This window comes from Anser anser (genome assembly GCF_964211835.1).
Source record: "Anser anser genome assembly, chromosome: 5".
NCBI lineage: Eukaryota > Metazoa > Chordata > Aves > Anseriformes > Anatidae > Anser > Anser anser.
The window spans coordinates 49914882-49931978 of record NC_139725.1 but is presented as its reverse complement, the minus strand read 5'-3'; the positions used below and the strand labels follow the sequence as shown (position 1 = coordinate 49931978).

At 39.6% G+C, this 17097-nt stretch overlaps 1 protein-coding gene across 5 annotated transcripts in view; it reads left to right on the top strand.

The window, feature by feature from the left end:
- The window catches only part of CCDC88C (coiled-coil domain containing 88C), a 91787-nt gene that overhangs the window by 49134 nt on the left and 25556 nt on the right, over positions 1 to 17097 (top strand). For 4 of the 5 annotated variants that reach the window (XM_083838836.1, XM_083838837.1, XM_083838835.1 and 1 more), the window contains exons 9-15: positions 79 to 160; positions 608 to 766; positions 7125 to 7271; positions 8415 to 8559; positions 9798 to 9979; positions 13440 to 13577; positions 14961 to 16031. In XM_083838836.1, the coding sequence (XP_083694962.1) occupies positions 79 to 160; positions 608 to 766; positions 7125 to 7271; positions 8415 to 8559; positions 9798 to 9979; positions 13440 to 13577; positions 14961 to 16031 (1924 nt within the window). Of the gene's footprint in view, positions 1 to 78; positions 161 to 607; positions 767 to 5032; positions 5134 to 7124; positions 7272 to 8414; positions 8560 to 9797; positions 9980 to 13439; positions 13578 to 14960; positions 16032 to 17097 lie in introns of those variants that run through there. The other variant, XM_083838839.1, reaches the window with a different exon arrangement.

Sequence of the window (17097 nt, the reverse complement as noted above, 5' to 3'; positions counted from 1 at the left end):
GCAGGATCCATGCATTCAATATTGTTTCAGAACAACAACGAAAATATTTCTTACTAAGTTTTTTCTAATCCCTTTCAGGGAAGAGAAGTCTGAGCAGCTTGTCGATTCTAAACATGAAGTTGAGCAGCTCACCCTAGAGCTGCAAAAAATAAAACAAGAGGTAAGGTGGGCTTAATTCACTGTGGCAGACTTCCCTATTTAAAAATACCTCTTTCACTGTGAAACTAAAAATGCTGTTCTGTGTATTTTTAATTAGAAGAACTCGAGTTACTCCAGCAAGCTGTTTGACAATTATGACTATGGCATAGTGATGATACACTTTCTACTTAATTGGTGAGAGCAGTCTCATCTGTTTAGCTTGTAAGTAGCCCAGTAATGCCTGAAGCTTTTGCAGCACCAGGCATTGGAAATGTTAAGAGTCCTGGCAGGCTGAAGTACATCTCAGTCTTATAGAGACTGTACTAGCTAGTAAGAGAATTCTCCTACTCCACCAGGGGAATGTTATTTGCCTACTCTTAAAAACAAACAAACAAACAAAAACCCATAAGTTTAAAGAACATGTTTTCAGCTTGGATTTTTCTCCCTGCTTATCCCTCATGTCTCTCAGAATATCCATCTGGCCTCAGATGCTCGCTCTGCCCGAGCATATAGAGATGAACTGGACTCCCTGAGAGAGAAGGCAAACCGTGTGGAGAGACTTGAGATGGAACTTGTTCGGTGCAAAGAGAAACTTCATGATGTGGATTTTTACAAAGCTCGTATGGAGGCAAGTGAAAATCAGGACAAAGATTTGCTGAGTAATCCTTAATGTTTGGCTTTCCTTGTGTTACCAGTTAATGTGTCATTTGTCAGAGAGCTGACTGTAGCAAAACATGAGAGCAAGTGGAAATTTCATAACATATGTTATAGTTATTGACTTAGCAACATCAAAACTTCTTTCAGTGGCAGGAAAGACTTGGTGCACACAAAGAATAAATACCCATTAGTTTTAATAAAGCCTGCTTAGTGCAGCGTTACGTGGCTAAACAGGACAGACCTTTTCTGGATGCTTCTACAAGATCCAAACCTTCAGTCTAGCCTTGAAAATTTACTCTTAGGTAAAATGTCTGTGTTCCAGACTTGATCCTTTGACCAACATCTTAAATGTCATATGTAAATGAGCTAAATGAACGTCTGGGTATTTTTCCTTAAGGCTCTGTAGCAGCTGCAGCTGTTTCTTAAAGCGGATGGGCATTTTGAAGCATGACCTCAGATGACAAACTCTAGCCACCCCTTTTTCGCAGCTGTTGCTTGTAGTAGGAAGGGAAAACTTGGATCTTCCCTAGGGTCCTGAGCAGGGTATATCAGTGAGAAGTGTATACCTGTGTTCCAATAGTAATGACAGTTATTCATCTTAGTTACCTGCAGCTATGCCCATCCTGCAATTACTAGATAATTTAGGTTGGAAAGGACCTTGGAGATCATCTAGACAAACACATTGCTCACAGCATGGCTGACCTTAAATTTAGGTCAGATTGCTCTTATTTTTTTCCTTTCGCTCCTTTGAGCCCTTCTCACCTCAACTGTCAATAATCCACATGTGTAACGCTTCAGCCAGATTCAAATAAATATCCAGACTTGCTAAACACATTGAGGTTCTGTAATTGACCTCCCCCCTCCCCCCAACTATCATTAGATAAAATCCCAGGTCTGAGATAGAAGAGCAATATTGAGACTCACGTTTGTCAGGCTGGGAACACAAATTATTTCTGCTCTATAAACCCTACTTTGTAGGTATTTCTTTTTGCTCTCTAACCTAAGGGGCCAGCTAGCTCTTGGTTCTTATGAATAGGTTCACAAAGATGGCTGGTTATTAGATGAAGTAATAGCCTGCAAAAGCCTGCCTCCGTGCTCAGGAATTCCCAGTTTACATCAGAGGGTATGAAGCTCTGCCTCTCTCTGTCTTCCTCCCTCAAGCTGGCAAATCAGTCATGCGTTAACCTGGCACACTAGCTCTCAGTGTAGCATCCTGGTCATGCTCTTTTGACTGTGCACTGAAGTTGCTTAGCTTCTAATGTAATGTAGCTTAGTGTAGTGTGAGGACAAGGGGAAATGGCTTTAAACTGAAAGAGGTGAGGTTTACATTAGATATAAGGAGGCAATTCTTCACTCAGAGGGTGGTGAGGCACTTGCACAGGCTGCCCAGAGAAGCTGTGGATGCCCCATCCCTGGAGATGTTCAAGGCCAGGCTGGATGGGGCTTTGGGCAACCTGGTCTGGTGGGAGGTAACCCTGCCCATGGCAGGGGCATTGGAACTAGGGAATCTTTAAGGTCCCTTCCAACCCAAACCATTCTGTGATTTTATGATTATTCCTCCTGCTCAGAGATTTTAGCTGGAGTTGGGAGAAGTTAGTTTTTAGCCTTGTCTTCATCTAAGGGCAAGGGCATAGTTATTTCTTTTCTGGAGTTCTCAGCCTCCTTGCTTGTCCTGGAGCCAGCAGTCTTCTGTTCTACTGTCTGCATGCTAATCTTGCTGTCATTCAGTAAAGAGACCTCTGCTTCAGTTCCTATTTTGTTCAATTTTTTTCACTTCCTCTTTCCACCCTGGCAGTTTTTGGTGAAAGCATTGAGTACTGGAGATGAGTGTTGTCTTTCCAAGGATACCTCCCTGAGATACAGTAGCAGATGGGACAAAGAATATTTCCCATCAATATTGCACTTTTCTAATTCTGGGGAACAACGTGGCCTATAGTGAAAGTTGTTGCTACCAGAGACACTGACCTCTTGTAATATGTGGCATGATCGCACAGCTGTTTGCAGGCTGTTCTTTGGTCTAGGATAGCCAGAGTGTTTCACATTCTCACCACTCCCTCTCCTGATCAAGCCTTGGCGCAGCCATCAGCTGGCAGGTTTGTGCAGTGGCAGCATGAGGCAAACTTCACTGGTTTCATGCTGGTTCATTCAGGGGTTTCCATGGGGCACTAGCCTGTCTTTGTTATGGTCACGGAGTAACACAAAGGCTGTGTGTAGTAGCCAGTATCCAACTCTCCATGGTCCCTCAGTTTTCTGTCAGTCTCTCTCAAGTCTTGCACCTATCTAAAAAGAGGACTAAAGGCTAGGGTTCAGTTCAGTGTCTGCTCAGATTCCTTTCATTCCTTCAAAAACTGTTAGGTTTACCATTCCAAGTTGTGTAGGATCTATGCAGGGGTGCATGGTGGTGGAGATTTTTACCACTAGACTGTACAGTGCCAATTCATCTTGTGGCATTTACTGGTGTGGTTGGCCTCCTGAGCTCCACATCTTAAGAACTGAACTAATTTCACAGAGGCTCGGCAATGAATAGCTGTGTAAGGTACGGTGTAAGGCACTTTTCCATGCTAGTAGGATACCTTAAGGCTCATAGGGTCTTGACGAGGTTGTTAATAAGTAGTGCCAAATCAGTAAGTGAGAAGAAAAAGTGGTTTTAACTTTGTGCATCAGTGTGGAAAGCTATTAAATGGACACTTGAAAATCTCTTCCTTCCTGCTGTTCACATACACATTTGGTAGTTTGGGCAAATAATATGGAAGGTGCTCTGTGTATGATACCGTGACGAGCTTTAGAAATTGTGAGCAAGCTTTTAAGTAGTTTCTGAAAGCACGTAATGCAAATCATTTCTGGCAGCAGGAAGAAGAGATTTAAGGAGCTATTGCAGAAGGTAGTGCAAAAGGAGCAAGTCTTTCTCTATGTGAACCTAATACATGTAAGCACGTACATTGTTTTCCTTCTCTATTTCTTGACAAAGTTTTTCTGAAAATACATTCTAGTTTGACCGTTGTCCAAGGAACATGGAGATGAATATGCTCTATGCATCTTCCTGCTGGGGTGGGTTATAATGAGTTCATAACTGTGAATGTGGAGGAGCAGGCTTAATGCAGGGCTTCCTCCGTAGAGGTGCTTCTCTTCAGCATAAAGCTTCCCTCTGGCATTCCTCTCCATTTGTGGTGCTCCAGAAGATCAGATTATTTTCAGAGGCCAGAGAGTCTGCCTTGCCCATTGTTCCTCCTTCTCACTGCAGCCACATTGCCACACAGGATTATGGGAGGAATTTCTGTGAACAATTTAAAAAAGCAAAAACATCTCGTGTATTTTCTCATAGCTGTCCGAGGCAATGTTTGATTGTCACAAGATGTTAACTGTAGCATGGCTTGGTAGGGGCAACCTCTGAACTGCCAGAAGGGAGTGGTTTGAACTGTGTTTAATAGCTAGGTCTGGATATGTGTGCAAATTCTCTAGTTTCAGATTTAAACGATCTGATTGCTACTTTAGTTTCTGAAAATGTCTTTCAGTAGCAACACGCCCTGATCGTGCAACCACTTACCCCCAGAGTTAATTGTAACCATATGAGCATGTGATGCTATTCTTAAAGCTATTTCAAGGCACAGTGATACAGGATAGGAACACAATATATAATTTATTTCAGCGACATAATTACAAAAGCAGGATTATGTATGTTGCATATTAAACTATCACAATTTAAGCAATATAAAGCAAAGTAGTTTTGAATCTCTTGCCTATTTAATTGAGAGTATTTTCAAAACAATTATTACTGTTGACTTAAAAAAAAAAGCAACTCAGTTTAAAAAACAAATTTATAGCTGCAAAAAAACACAACAACACATAATTCTGGTGGAAGCATCACCACACCATGACCACCCGCTGAATTTTTGACTAACAAGCAATTTGTAGATGGACACATTCTTAGGTTGACTGTCCTATGCAGTGAGCTCTGTGAGACGTTAGTGCTGACATGTTGTAGTTAGAAGAGTTCTGCCTTCCAGGCTTTGAGATGGAAGTCTACGAAGATCCCATGGAGTAATTATTTAAATTACACGAACTTTTCAATGTTAAGACAACCTCAGATTGTGGTTACACCAGTGAGCAATGTTGACCTCGCCATAGCAGGCATTTCCACCAGGTTATTAATTTAAGATTTCATCAGAACTGCTTTGAACTGACGTGTCCACCCCTCCTGGGCACTCAATGGAAAGTGCTTGTCTTCCATATATTGCAGCTCCCAGTGCTGTGTGGTTTGTACCGGAGCCTGGATGTGTGTGTGTACTTGGAAGATAGCTTGACTCTTCATGAGACTCTGAAATAACTAGTTCCTGCTTGGTAAGCTGTTTTGGGCATAGTTCTGAGGCTGTGTTTTTGAGGTCAGACTCAACCTTCCTGCTTAGGGCTGTGGTCCAGATTGAGTGTGACAGTCTAGCAAAGCGAACTGGTCGTGTTGCCGTTTCATTACGGGCATTCTGGCAGCTTAAATGACATTCAGCACATTTTGTGTTGTGTACTTCCTCTGGTCTGTCATCTGTGTCAGCCTTTTTAGTTTGCCCACCCTGAAGCGGCATGGTTAGATCAGACTTGGCCCTGAATGTTGTTTCTATAAAATTAGTGTTTCATTATTATTATTATTTTAGTTACATGCAGACTCAGACATTTTAATTGTGGTAGATGAACCACTTCACAAGCACTATCAGACTTGTCCTTTTTAACGCTGCTGTAGTGAGGAAATTGTTCTACTTGTATTTTGCAAGTTTGTAGCTGACCCAGGGAGAGATCAAGGGCAGTGTGGTATGCATAAGGTAGACTTCCATACTATGCCATCTACAGTGAAGATGTAGCAAACAACTAAGGTTGCTATATAAGGCTCTTAAATCATGTCCCCCCTCTAGTATCAGAAGGCAAGGCGAGTAACTGTCACTAGACAGTCTTAACTTGTGCTTTGCAGCTTTTTTTTTTGCATTTTTTTTTAAGATAGCTGAGCCACATGAGGCTTTTAAAGTATGATTCTACCCCCCAAAAACGCAAAGGTTGTTGCTGGTTAAGCAGTGAAAGCAATTTGCTCATGCCTGGTGATCTTTCAGGCATCTACTTGGTTTGGATGTTTGTGGTCTGAGAGAACAGACATGAACACTGATGTCAGCAGAGACTTTACATTTTGAAGACTGTTGTCCAGGAATAAACTTGTCAAGCCATAAGCATTTCATCCTGCCTGCATAAACATTTTGTCGTCTTGCATGTTTAATTGAAGCAGAGGAAGGGAGTGGAGGAAGGGAACAAAGGGCGAAAGAAAATGTATTTAGAAATTGAATGGTCTGCCTCATACCCTATTGTAATGCTTCTGGGCAAAAATCCTTCCTGTACCCATTTAATCTTATAAATGCTGATGTGTTCCTGCCACAGAAAATGGTATCTATGGTTCAAGACTTACGGAATCATCATAAAGAGTAAAAGCAGTGAGGTGTATTACAACCTGAAATAACATATCATATAATGAGTGTGTTTAAAACATGAGCAAGGACACATGGCCAGATTTTATGCTTTGGACATTTCTTATTTCTGGAGATAAGATATTTGAATGCCGAGAGTTTCATCTGTTGCTTTGCTAAGAGTGCTCTGTAATTGTTTCTAGTGTTGTGGCTGCAGCAGAGTTAAACTTTTACTCAGTACAAAGAGATCCAACAGCTTTAGTGGGTAAATGACATGGCTTGTGCAGTTAATGCTCATGTGTTTATTTGGGAGGGCAGGGTGGGGGATGTTAAGTGATAAGTGTAAAACAAATTCTTTTGTTTAACTGATTTAAAATTCTGTTCATGAGAGAGAAACTTTGTTGAACAGATATTTACATGTGAGTGTACAGAAACAGAGATATGGACGTAGTGATATTGATGGATAATGCTCCCCAACATGCTTTGAACACACTATAACATTTCTTTAAAATAAATATAATGTAATTTGTAACTGGGAAAACTGAGTCAGGGACTGCAGTGAGTTGGCTAGGGAAGTGGCATTATGACAGTGTAACTGGATCTGAACAGTTCTTCTGTCTTCAGTTTTTTTGGTGCACCTCTTGATCTAGCCCTGTAAAAAGAAAAAGGAACTCCATTAGATATCTAAAATTCAGGAAAGCACAGTAAGGAAAACATTACTTTCATTAGCGACTCACAGATAATTAAACATGGAATCGTCTCCCATTAAAATATCAGGTTAAGTCATTTTTATAAAACAAAGAAACAAGTCAATTTTTTTCCTGTATTTTACAATGTCAATTTATGAAAGTCACTTAATGCAAAGAGGTTAACAACGTTACTTTTTCTCTTTAGGAGCTAAGAGAGGACAACATCATATTAATTGAAACAAAGGCCATGCTAGAAGAACAGCTAACAATGGCAAGAGCTCGTGGTGATAAATTGCATGAATTAGAGAAGGAGAATTTGCAGTTGAAATCCAAACTTCATGATGTAGAGCTGGTATGCCCTCTCTTTTTCATTTTGCTATTTTTTCAAAGTTCTGTTTCTGTGCTATGTCCCATAAGTTGTTGCCTGAGAAATCAGTGGAGACAGGCAGATAAATCAACAGTGCTGTTAAAGATGTCTGTAGTTTGAACTTTGTGTACATGCATTCTTAAAATATTATAACATTAACAGTTTAAATATTGCCAGTGCTACTGTGTGAGACAGTTTGACAAATCTGTTTTCATGCAAGGAGGTATATCACAATTTTAAAATAGAGATTGCTTTCATATATACCGATAAAGTAGATGTTGGTATCTATCAGTTAAGTAGAAATCTGTTAGATGTAGGAAATTAAATCTATTGCAACAAATGATCTTTTCTTTTTTGCTGGAAACAAAACCCACAGCAATCACAGCGATTTTAAGAATCCATTGCTGCTGAGATGAGAAACTAAATTTTGGAATTTTTTTCTATTACATAAATCAGAGACATGGTCTTTTGCTTCATAGACAAGGAGATCTACGAAGTGGCAGATTGTCTACAAACAGAAGTGTTAGATTTTATAATCCCACTAATAATAAAAATACTTTTTCATCTCTCTCTTGTATTTTACTTAACAGTTTGCCTTTTGCCACTATATTTTGAATTATTGCGGGTTTAACTGTATAAAAACAGGGTATATTGGAAACAAAGACGTTGAAGGTGCTGTGTTTATTGACTTCCAAATAAAGGGTAACATGACACTTCAGCATTTCCAAAGTGGCTGGTGATTTTGCATGCTGCTTCTCTGGGTGACTTGATGAAATTTTGGGTAATATTTTCTCAAAATTTGAGACCCTTGAAGTACGGCTTCAGGTCTCACAAATGTAAATGACCAAAGTAATTATTGGAAGCAATGGTAGCCTCATTTTCTGGATTTGTTTTCTGGATAATTGAAATCCCCCTAATTATGAGGCCAGATATCTACTTATTGATCCATATGACCGGATCCACATTTGACATGAGTCGAAGAAGCTCAGTAGAATTCAAGGTTATATTTTCAGTGTCTCCAGAGTGCCGATGCATTTTGAAGATCTTAGCTCAGGATACACCTTGAAGCCAGCCAATCTTACCGGTCCTGTTTTCTTACCAGTTTTCATTCATGTGTGTCTTGCACAGGATCGGGACACAGACAAGAAGAGAATTGAAGAACTTCTAGAAGAGAACATGGTCTTGGAGATTGCCCAGAAACAGAGCATGAACGAATCTGCACACCTAGGCTGGGAATTAGAACAGCTGTCTAAAAGCACAGATCTTGCAGATAGTGAGTACCAGCTGGTGTAGCTGCTGTTGTGCTTCTGTTTGTGGTCTCCGAAAGAGTAGAGAGGTTACTTGACTGCAAAGGAAACAAGAGACACCAAGCTGGCTGGTTCATTTTGACAAGTTCCCTTGCTGAGCCACCTGACTTTGAACATAGTTTGGGGGAACTTATGAAATGCATTTCTCCTAGCTTCTTTTGCTTCCTTACGAAAACATTAAAATGTCTTCCTTTTATTTTGTTTGTCACTGAAAGAGTGACTTTAAGTTAAATGATAAAAAAAAATAAATAAATTAAAAAACAAGGTTTGTATATGACACAGCAGAAATGCCATACTGAACATGGGATATTTCTAACTGAATGGCTGCGAGGGAGTCTGTGATCTTCAGTATTCTTTACTACAATTAGTACAGACAATTAGCACAGACAATTAGCTGGTCTTTAAGTTCCAGGAAGTAGCGTATGCTGAAGTCATTTATTTTTACTAGATACTGAAAAATGTGTATGGGTAGAATAACTGGCTGATTATTTTTTTTGAATGGTTGATTTGATTTCCATAACTACCACAAATGTAACTAATGCTCACTTCACTAGTCAGGCCTTATCATTGGTTTCCGTGTCTAACGTTCATTCTGTTTATAATACTAGCCTAAACAACAGTGCTAAAGGGAACTTGGGAAATGAAAAATATTTCATGCAGTTCAGTGTGCAGATTTTATTGATTAGTCACCTGATTCTGCTAAGAGTTGCATATTTGTCTTTGTGTACCAGAACAGTATAAACAAAGGCAAAGGAATAAATTTGAGTAATCAGATGTTCAGTTTTACCTAAGTTTTCACTAGCTTTTGGAACTGCATCGTCCTTGGTGTTTTCACAAATACTTCTTAGTGTTTTACTTTCTGCCTTGATTTATTTCCTCTTATGGAAGTATGAAAGGGTATCAAAGTCTATTTTACTATTAAAATAAAATATGCAGCTAACATGTTTAAAGTGGCTTCAGGAGAGTTAAGAAACTAAGTAGCTTTTAAGATGGTTATCTGTTCAGGTACTTCCCTATTTATTAAAGGTTTTAATTATCATCTGTAGAAAGGGGTTCTATTTTAAATAGTGTTTACTTAACAGTCAAGCTGAGATGATAAGGATCTAACTGCAATTATCTTCAATAAAAGTGAATCTTAAGGACCTAGAAAAGAACATATTTGTGAATTGATTAGTGCCACCTTCTGATTCTCATGTTTCAACAGCTAGAAAGTCCTTTGTGTTTGAATTGAATGAATGTGCTTCGAGTCGCATACTGAAGCTAGAGAAGGATAATCAGAGCTTGCAGAACACAATCCAAGAGCTGAGAGATGCCTCCTTGACCTCCAGAGAGAGCAGTCTAAAGTTTGTGGAACTGGAAAAGGAAAATCAACAGCTTAGCAAAAAGGTAATCCTTGTTCACAGGAACAAACAGAGCTCTTGGGTTTTTGAACACAGAGTGTGCAGAGCTTTACAGCATTCCTGAATGATGAGGGATTGGAAGGAATTCACCAATGTTCTTCAGTAAGACAGGATGTTTTTGGGCCTTCTAGTTAATCTTATTCTAACAGTGGTATATTCTATCACCTTCTACTTCACTGCTTCGCTACTTAAGTACATCATTGTAAGCAAAAGTGATTCTTCCTGTTTCATAAAAGCAGTACTCATTTTCCAGTCAGACTGTACTGTCAATTTTGTCCCTTTTTGTTGTCTTATGGCAGTCAGTAGTGCTTGCTCTACCAGTTAAGAAAGCCCTGGCCACATTGAAATTTTTTTGTTCGTTTGAAAGTTTTAATATTTCTATGCGAGTCAAATAAAACACACAGGTGAAATCAACTTAGTATATTTTTAAAGAAGTCTTTTCTGCCAATAGTCCTGCATCAGCTCTTTCTCCTTGTCTCGTCCTTTTGGCTCTTAGATATTCTCACTCTCTGCAAAGATCTGGCTTCTTTTAATCACTGGTAACAAACATGCAGGTTGTAACTTTTTAAATGTATTTTTATATATATGTCTGTGTTATACTCCGTTGTTAACTTACTACAGTTAGTTCAAATGCCCTTGTCTTTGTGAAACACAGTGCTGGGTTCACCTCCAACTACTAGCTCCATTTTTGTCTGGCTGTTGACTTGCATTCTGAACTCCGATGAATTGAGTCAAATGCCAGCCGGGAAATGATGCTTGCTATTCTGAATAATTTCCTTGACAACTTTTTCCACATTCCTGCCTTTGTTTTGCTAAGTCACCCAGAATATAAACCCCATTTCTCTCTTCCCCATTGCTGCTGTATCTTGTGTGTATGACATTAATACAAGGATTCCAGTCCCCTCTGGCCTGCTTATGGGGCAAGTGAACGCTTTACAGGACAAGGGGAGAAAGAATCTTGATATGAAATGCTGGTCATGGATTACTAGATCAAAACTAGAAGAGTGTCAGATTTTCTGCCAAGGAGAACAGGGATCCGTCACTGAATCAATCCATCTTCTGGAGAGATTCTTTTGCCACCAAGTTGAGGGACCAGTTCTGCTTCTTGCCTTTCTTCTGTGCACAAAGAAAAATGCAAAAATTCTGTTCAGTGTACTCCTCCTTCCATACTCCCATTTATGACCTGTTGTATATGAGTAATTCACTCCAGCTCTAATTTACATGCTTAAAATTTGAGATCAAGAAATATAAAACAGTCAGCAGATACCTGTGGCGTACAGCAATTTAAGTAATTTAAAGAGCTGTGGTCAACCTTTGGCTTTGCCTCAGGCACATTCCTGTGGGCACCTCCAGTTATGGCACTGTTTTGGTGCCAGCAGTTGTGATTCTAGCATTAGTCTGATGTTTTCAGCGATGATGAATGTGTTGACATGGTAGGGTCATCTACAGGGCTGGTAGTTAAATAAGACAACACCCAGTAGTGGGGAATGCCTGTGAGGCGTGAAGGGGCCACTGTACACATCAGACCAATGAGAGAAAATGGCAGTTAAAAATACCGCTATCGAGAGCAGCTGAAATGTGTGGAAGGGTATAAATCAAGCTCTACTAGAGAGACAGAGAATATGACGGGATCTGACTTAAGTCTGTAAGTTCTGACTCAATACCACAGGCCGCTCAAGTTGCTGACTAGCTTCACATTTCCTATTCAGGAAGATTTGGGGAAAAAAACCCACAGTATTATTCTGTACTCTGGGAGACATACAGTTGTGTCTCAGTGTGCAGAAACCTGATACACGATAAGTAAAAATAATCCTGATTTGAAGTGTTTGTTTGCGTTTGCATTTTTTAATCTTCGCTTCCTCCACCATTCTTCTGTATTTCTCTGACACGTGTATCGTCTTAATGAGAGGGTATGGCTGCCCACGGGGGAAGTCTCTATAACTAATGACAGAGTGGTTACTCTGCAGAGGAGAGGGCAACAGTTCTCAAGGACTGTTAAAGACACTTTGTGTGAGCTCTGATTTCATTCTGGAGTTTACACAGAGCTAGAGAGAGAGTGTTTTTCTCAATTTTGTGTGCCTTTATGTGTGTATGTGTACTTTTTAAAAATAAACTTTCCTGCGATACATATAGTAAAGTCATTTAACTGGAGTCAGATTTCATCCGCTGTCTGAGAGTTTCAAGAAATGTTACCAGAGTATGCTTTGCTATCTACTGCTTGGAAGGATCATGTAGCCAAACTGGATTATTTAAATAGTACAAGGGGAGATGATATGAAGGAAAAGTCCTCTGCATCTGTTTGTTTATTTCTCTAAATGTTTTGAGAGAAACTATTAAAAGAAAATCCTTTACTCGGGCGCAGTCTAGTAACAGCAGCGCAAGTATCTGTTTTCCCTGCACTCCTAACTCCTTGAACCAAAACAAGTTGTAAACGGTAGTTTCTTACGTGTCACCAGTATTCTAGGAGGTGCTAATGAAGACCAGCTATTGCTGAATTACTGAGTTTATGTTCCAGCCTTCTCTGAACGGCTCCTTTGAGACCAATGAACCTTAACGTGGTCACATTTCTAAATGTTAAGCCATTCTTATCTTCAATCTCAGCAGCCCCTGCTTGTTTAAACACTTCCTGTAATGAGGCACATGTTGATATAGGCAGAGCCTAGCCCCTAGCTATTTCCCACTTGTGAGAATTATTGTTAATACCTTTTTCATTGACATTTTCACTGTTGGCAAGGTTCGTGATACCAACACAAAAAAATAGCCAATATTTATGCACAGCTGAAGGTTTTCACAGCACTTTACAAGGATAAGGAGGAGTATTTCCTGAAATGGGCAGCCTACCTCTCTGAATCTCATGCTTCTAAATACTAAAGTAGTGCTGCTTTACTGTTCTCAGTTCATTATTTGCACAGCTTTCAAAGTGAGGTACTAGGAAGACATCGTTCATTGTAGGGCTCTTATTCACAGATCATTGAAATACAGCATTGTCACCTGCTGGGAAAACAGGGGACTGACAGACCACAGGGAGAGGGACGGTGAACTTGGAAACTTCAGTGCTGCTCCTCTGTTCCTGACTGTTTAAATCCTGTTGCTCACTGAATTGCTGTAATAACCTTCTCAGTGTCCACTGTTTGAGTAAGGCCACCAGTCATGGAGAAGACAAGTCACTCAGAAAGGCGAGCACCAGAAACTGTAGCCACTGACAGGAGCAAAACAGTGCACTCAGGCAGGTGAACTGTTTTTCACTGCTGTACCTTGCTGTGAGAAAATTCAACAGTCCTTTTCACCCTCTTAAGACTGGCAAGCAGCAGAAGAGAAAGATTTGTATCCATCAGCCATAGTCCTCATCTCATTCCTCTCAGTTCTTCAGAATACTTTAAAGTGTGAACTGTGTGAGCCTGTATCAAGCTGTGACTGATAGGTTTTTGTGTGTTCTCTCCACACAGATTGAGAAGTTGCAAAATCAAATTGAAAAAGAGAAGCAAAGTAATCAAGATCTGGAAACCTTGAGTGAAGAATTGATAAAAGAGAAAGAACAGCTACAAGTTGTCATGGAGACACTAAAAGCCGACAAAGACAGACAGGTGCAAACTTTACGAATGTAATCTGAAAGCACATGCTCAGTAGTGGTAATTTGCTGATGCCATTTAGAGCCTCTTGTTCTCTCAGGGATATAGGGCAATTTGAGAGCTGTTGCATGTAGGCTCAACTTGTTCAAAAGTAGGTAAAATATTTCTTTGTGCAAAAAAGCCCAATATGTTTTGGTAGCTACTACTTCTCCTGTTGCCATAAGGGCATCTTCAGGCTGTTGTAAGAGCAGATCTTTCCTCTTTGGGAAAAAAAGCCCTGGATCTTACTAAACGGGCACTGACTGATTTTAAAATGTGCAAATAAAATCCCATTTTATTGCAGAGGAATCTGCCAGTTGGATGTCCTGAATGCTTTTTCTTTCTTTAAAAGATGATGAGAAAACATTTACATCTTCTGGATTGATATTTTAAATGTCCTTCAGCTTTTAATGTTGTCTTGCAGTTCATGTGCAATGCCTTGAAACTATTATAGGTTCATGCAAAGTATCATCTGCATTAAGTAGACCAATGAAGAAAATACATACACAGATCATTGGTGGCTGGAATGTGTATTTTCAGCATGTATTGGAATTTACTCCAAGATTTGTGGGATGGAGGTTAATTACAAAATGTCTTATGTAGTGCTTTTCATCCTGAAGCATTCTTACACAGGCTTCTACCTGGGAAATTGCACTTTACCACCAAAGTCATACATTTCAGAGCACATGTGGACTCTTTGACGTTGCAATTGATGAATGATTCACAGGTAGTGCAAGAAGCAAAAACAGAAGTCAGTCACCGGAAAAGGGTAGATTCTGATTTTTCAGGCTCAACTCCTGCTTCATTTTTGGGGATATTGTCTAGATAAGAATCAGATGCAAATTGCAGTCTAAATTGCAATTTCTTCAGATTGATTTTGGCCAGGAGGTCAATGTACTGCTTTTACAGAAAGTGTATCCTTAATGAGATCTATAACTGCTACAAAAAAAAACTTCTGGGCTTCTGAAGTCTTATCAGGGAAAATTTGTGTCTTCAAATCCGAGAGACAGGAATGTAAACCTAAACAGAAAGGTAACATTTATTAGGAATGATTCATAATGAGACATCCTCTCCGAGGTGTTCTCTGAAAGTCTATTGTCCACTTTTTATCTCTGCTTAGATTTTATCTGGTAGGAAGAATACAAAACCAATTTTTAGTTCATTAGAGTACCAAGATACCAGAGGTAACAATTTTTCATTAGTTTGGATTGTTGGTAATCAGGGAAAACTGCTGTGAAATTTTTCTTGTGTTAAACAGTTGTTTTTGTTAACCATCAGCTGGCTGCTTTAAGACTAAATCATAGCGTATGTTGTAAGGTGGATGAGTAGCATTTGCATTTTTTTTTGTTGTTTATGTAGATAAAAGACCTTAAACAAGAAAATGATCACCTTAATCAAGTGGTGTCGTCTCTGAGACAAAGATCTCAAGTGAGCAGTGAGGCAAGAGCGAAAGATATTGAAAAAGAGAACAAGATCCTCCATGAAACGGTTACAGAAACTAGTGCCAAACTGAACAAGTTGGAATTTGAGAAGAAACAATTGCAAAAGGATTTGGACCAGGTTAAAGAAAAAGTGGAAAGAGTGGAAGAAATGGAAAAAGAGCTCCATCGTCTGGAGAGGGAGAATGAGCAGCTCACAAAGAAGGCAGCAGCGATGAAAATAGTGACAGAGAAAGTCGAAGTTCTTGAGCAGGAAAATGGGAATCTGGAAGTGGAAAACAGGAAACTAAGAAAATCACTGGACACATTGCAGAATATTTCTATCCGTCTTGGGGACCTGGAAAGGGACAACAAGCAATTGGATGAAGAAAATCTGGAGCTTAGGAGGGTGGTGGAGACAATGAGATTTACCAGCACAAAAATGGCACAAATAGAGGCAGAAAATAAAGATTTGCAGAGGGAGAAAGAGGACTTAAGGAAGAATGTAGAAATGTTAAAAGCATTGAGCAAGAAGTCAGAGAGGCTGGAGCTGAGCTATCAGAGTATCAACTCTGAAAATCAGAGACTTCAGCAAATGCTGGAGAACAGCAACAAAAAGATCCAGGAGCTAGAAAAAGAAGTACAGGGAATGGAAAACGAAAATCAGGTCCTTCAGAGAAACCTTGAGGAGCTAAAGATTTCTGCCAAACGGCTAGAGAGGTTAGAAAAGGAGAACAAAACCCTAGAACAAGAAATATCTCAGCTTGAGAAGGACAAAAAAATGCTGGAGAAAGAAACAAAACGGCTTTGGCAACAAGTGGAGTTGAAAGATGCCATTTTGGATGACAGTACAGTAAAGCTGGCAGTTGCTGAGAAAGAAAACAAGACTCTAGAAAAGGAAATTGCTCGATTTAGAGATTCATCCAATAAGCTGAAAGAATTCGAAAAGGACAATAAAGATCTCATAAAGCAAGCTACAATTGATAAAAGAACACTAGCTACATTGAGAGAGGTAAGCAAAGTAATACTACTGGTTTCAGTACACTTCTATTCTTTTTCAGCCCTGTGAAGTAGCAAAGAAAGTCATCTGTCCTGTGACTATTTCTTCACAGCCTTACTGGGCATCACTGGATAGTGTTGCTTTGGAATGTGGAACCTTCCAAAAACTACAACGTACCACTTTGTGTCCACAAACATAGTGTCTCCAAATGACATCATCTTCATGCAGAACAGGGTGTTAACACAGCTCCCACCTTGTAGCTGTAACCAATGACTTTGCTTCCTCAAATTCTGACTTCAAAATTGTTTGCTTACTTGAGAGCTTCCAGTAAGGGAGATGGACTCCTAACCTTAGAAATGAGAGCACTTGTTGAGGACATATTAACATCCCAGTTCTAAAACAGACATAGCTGGGACAAGACCTGTCCCAGGTGACCAACTTGACCTTTTCAGTAACGGCTGCACTGAGCTTTGCTTTACATCTTCCTACAGAGTGAAAGCATCCTAAGCAGCTCTGTTGTTAAGCAGCAGCGATCTCTTCCAGCAGCCCTCTCCACTTCAGCATACTTTTCCTAGTAGTCATCTTTTAAAAAATACACGGTACGCATTAGGACCTAGACAAACTAACAGTTTTTGTGCCAGCTCCTGCTACTTTTGTGAATGGCCTATGAGCTAATTCAGGTTATTGCAGCTTTCTCTTATGACCTGCTGCACCTGCTGTTGTCCTAGCAGAAACAGGATTCCCTGCGAAAGAACATTCAAATGAAAATTGTCAGTGCTATAGTAGCTCAGTGAAATGACTAAGTTAAGTAATTGCATTAGCCTTACTAACTTGTAGATTTCCTTTGCTTTTAGTTTTTGAAGCAGTAGTGTAATTTTCAGGATGAAAAAAAGTTTATCAGAAATATTTTAAACAGTCCCAAGTTGTTTCTATCCAGCTTTCCTTAAAAATACAGAGAATAATAGCTTTTCTGAGAAGACATCTTTTTAATATTTCCCTTCTCAGACATCTGCAGACTGTGATGCAGCACATGCATAAAGCATATCTTCTCCTTTTCTCACTTATCTTCTACAGATTC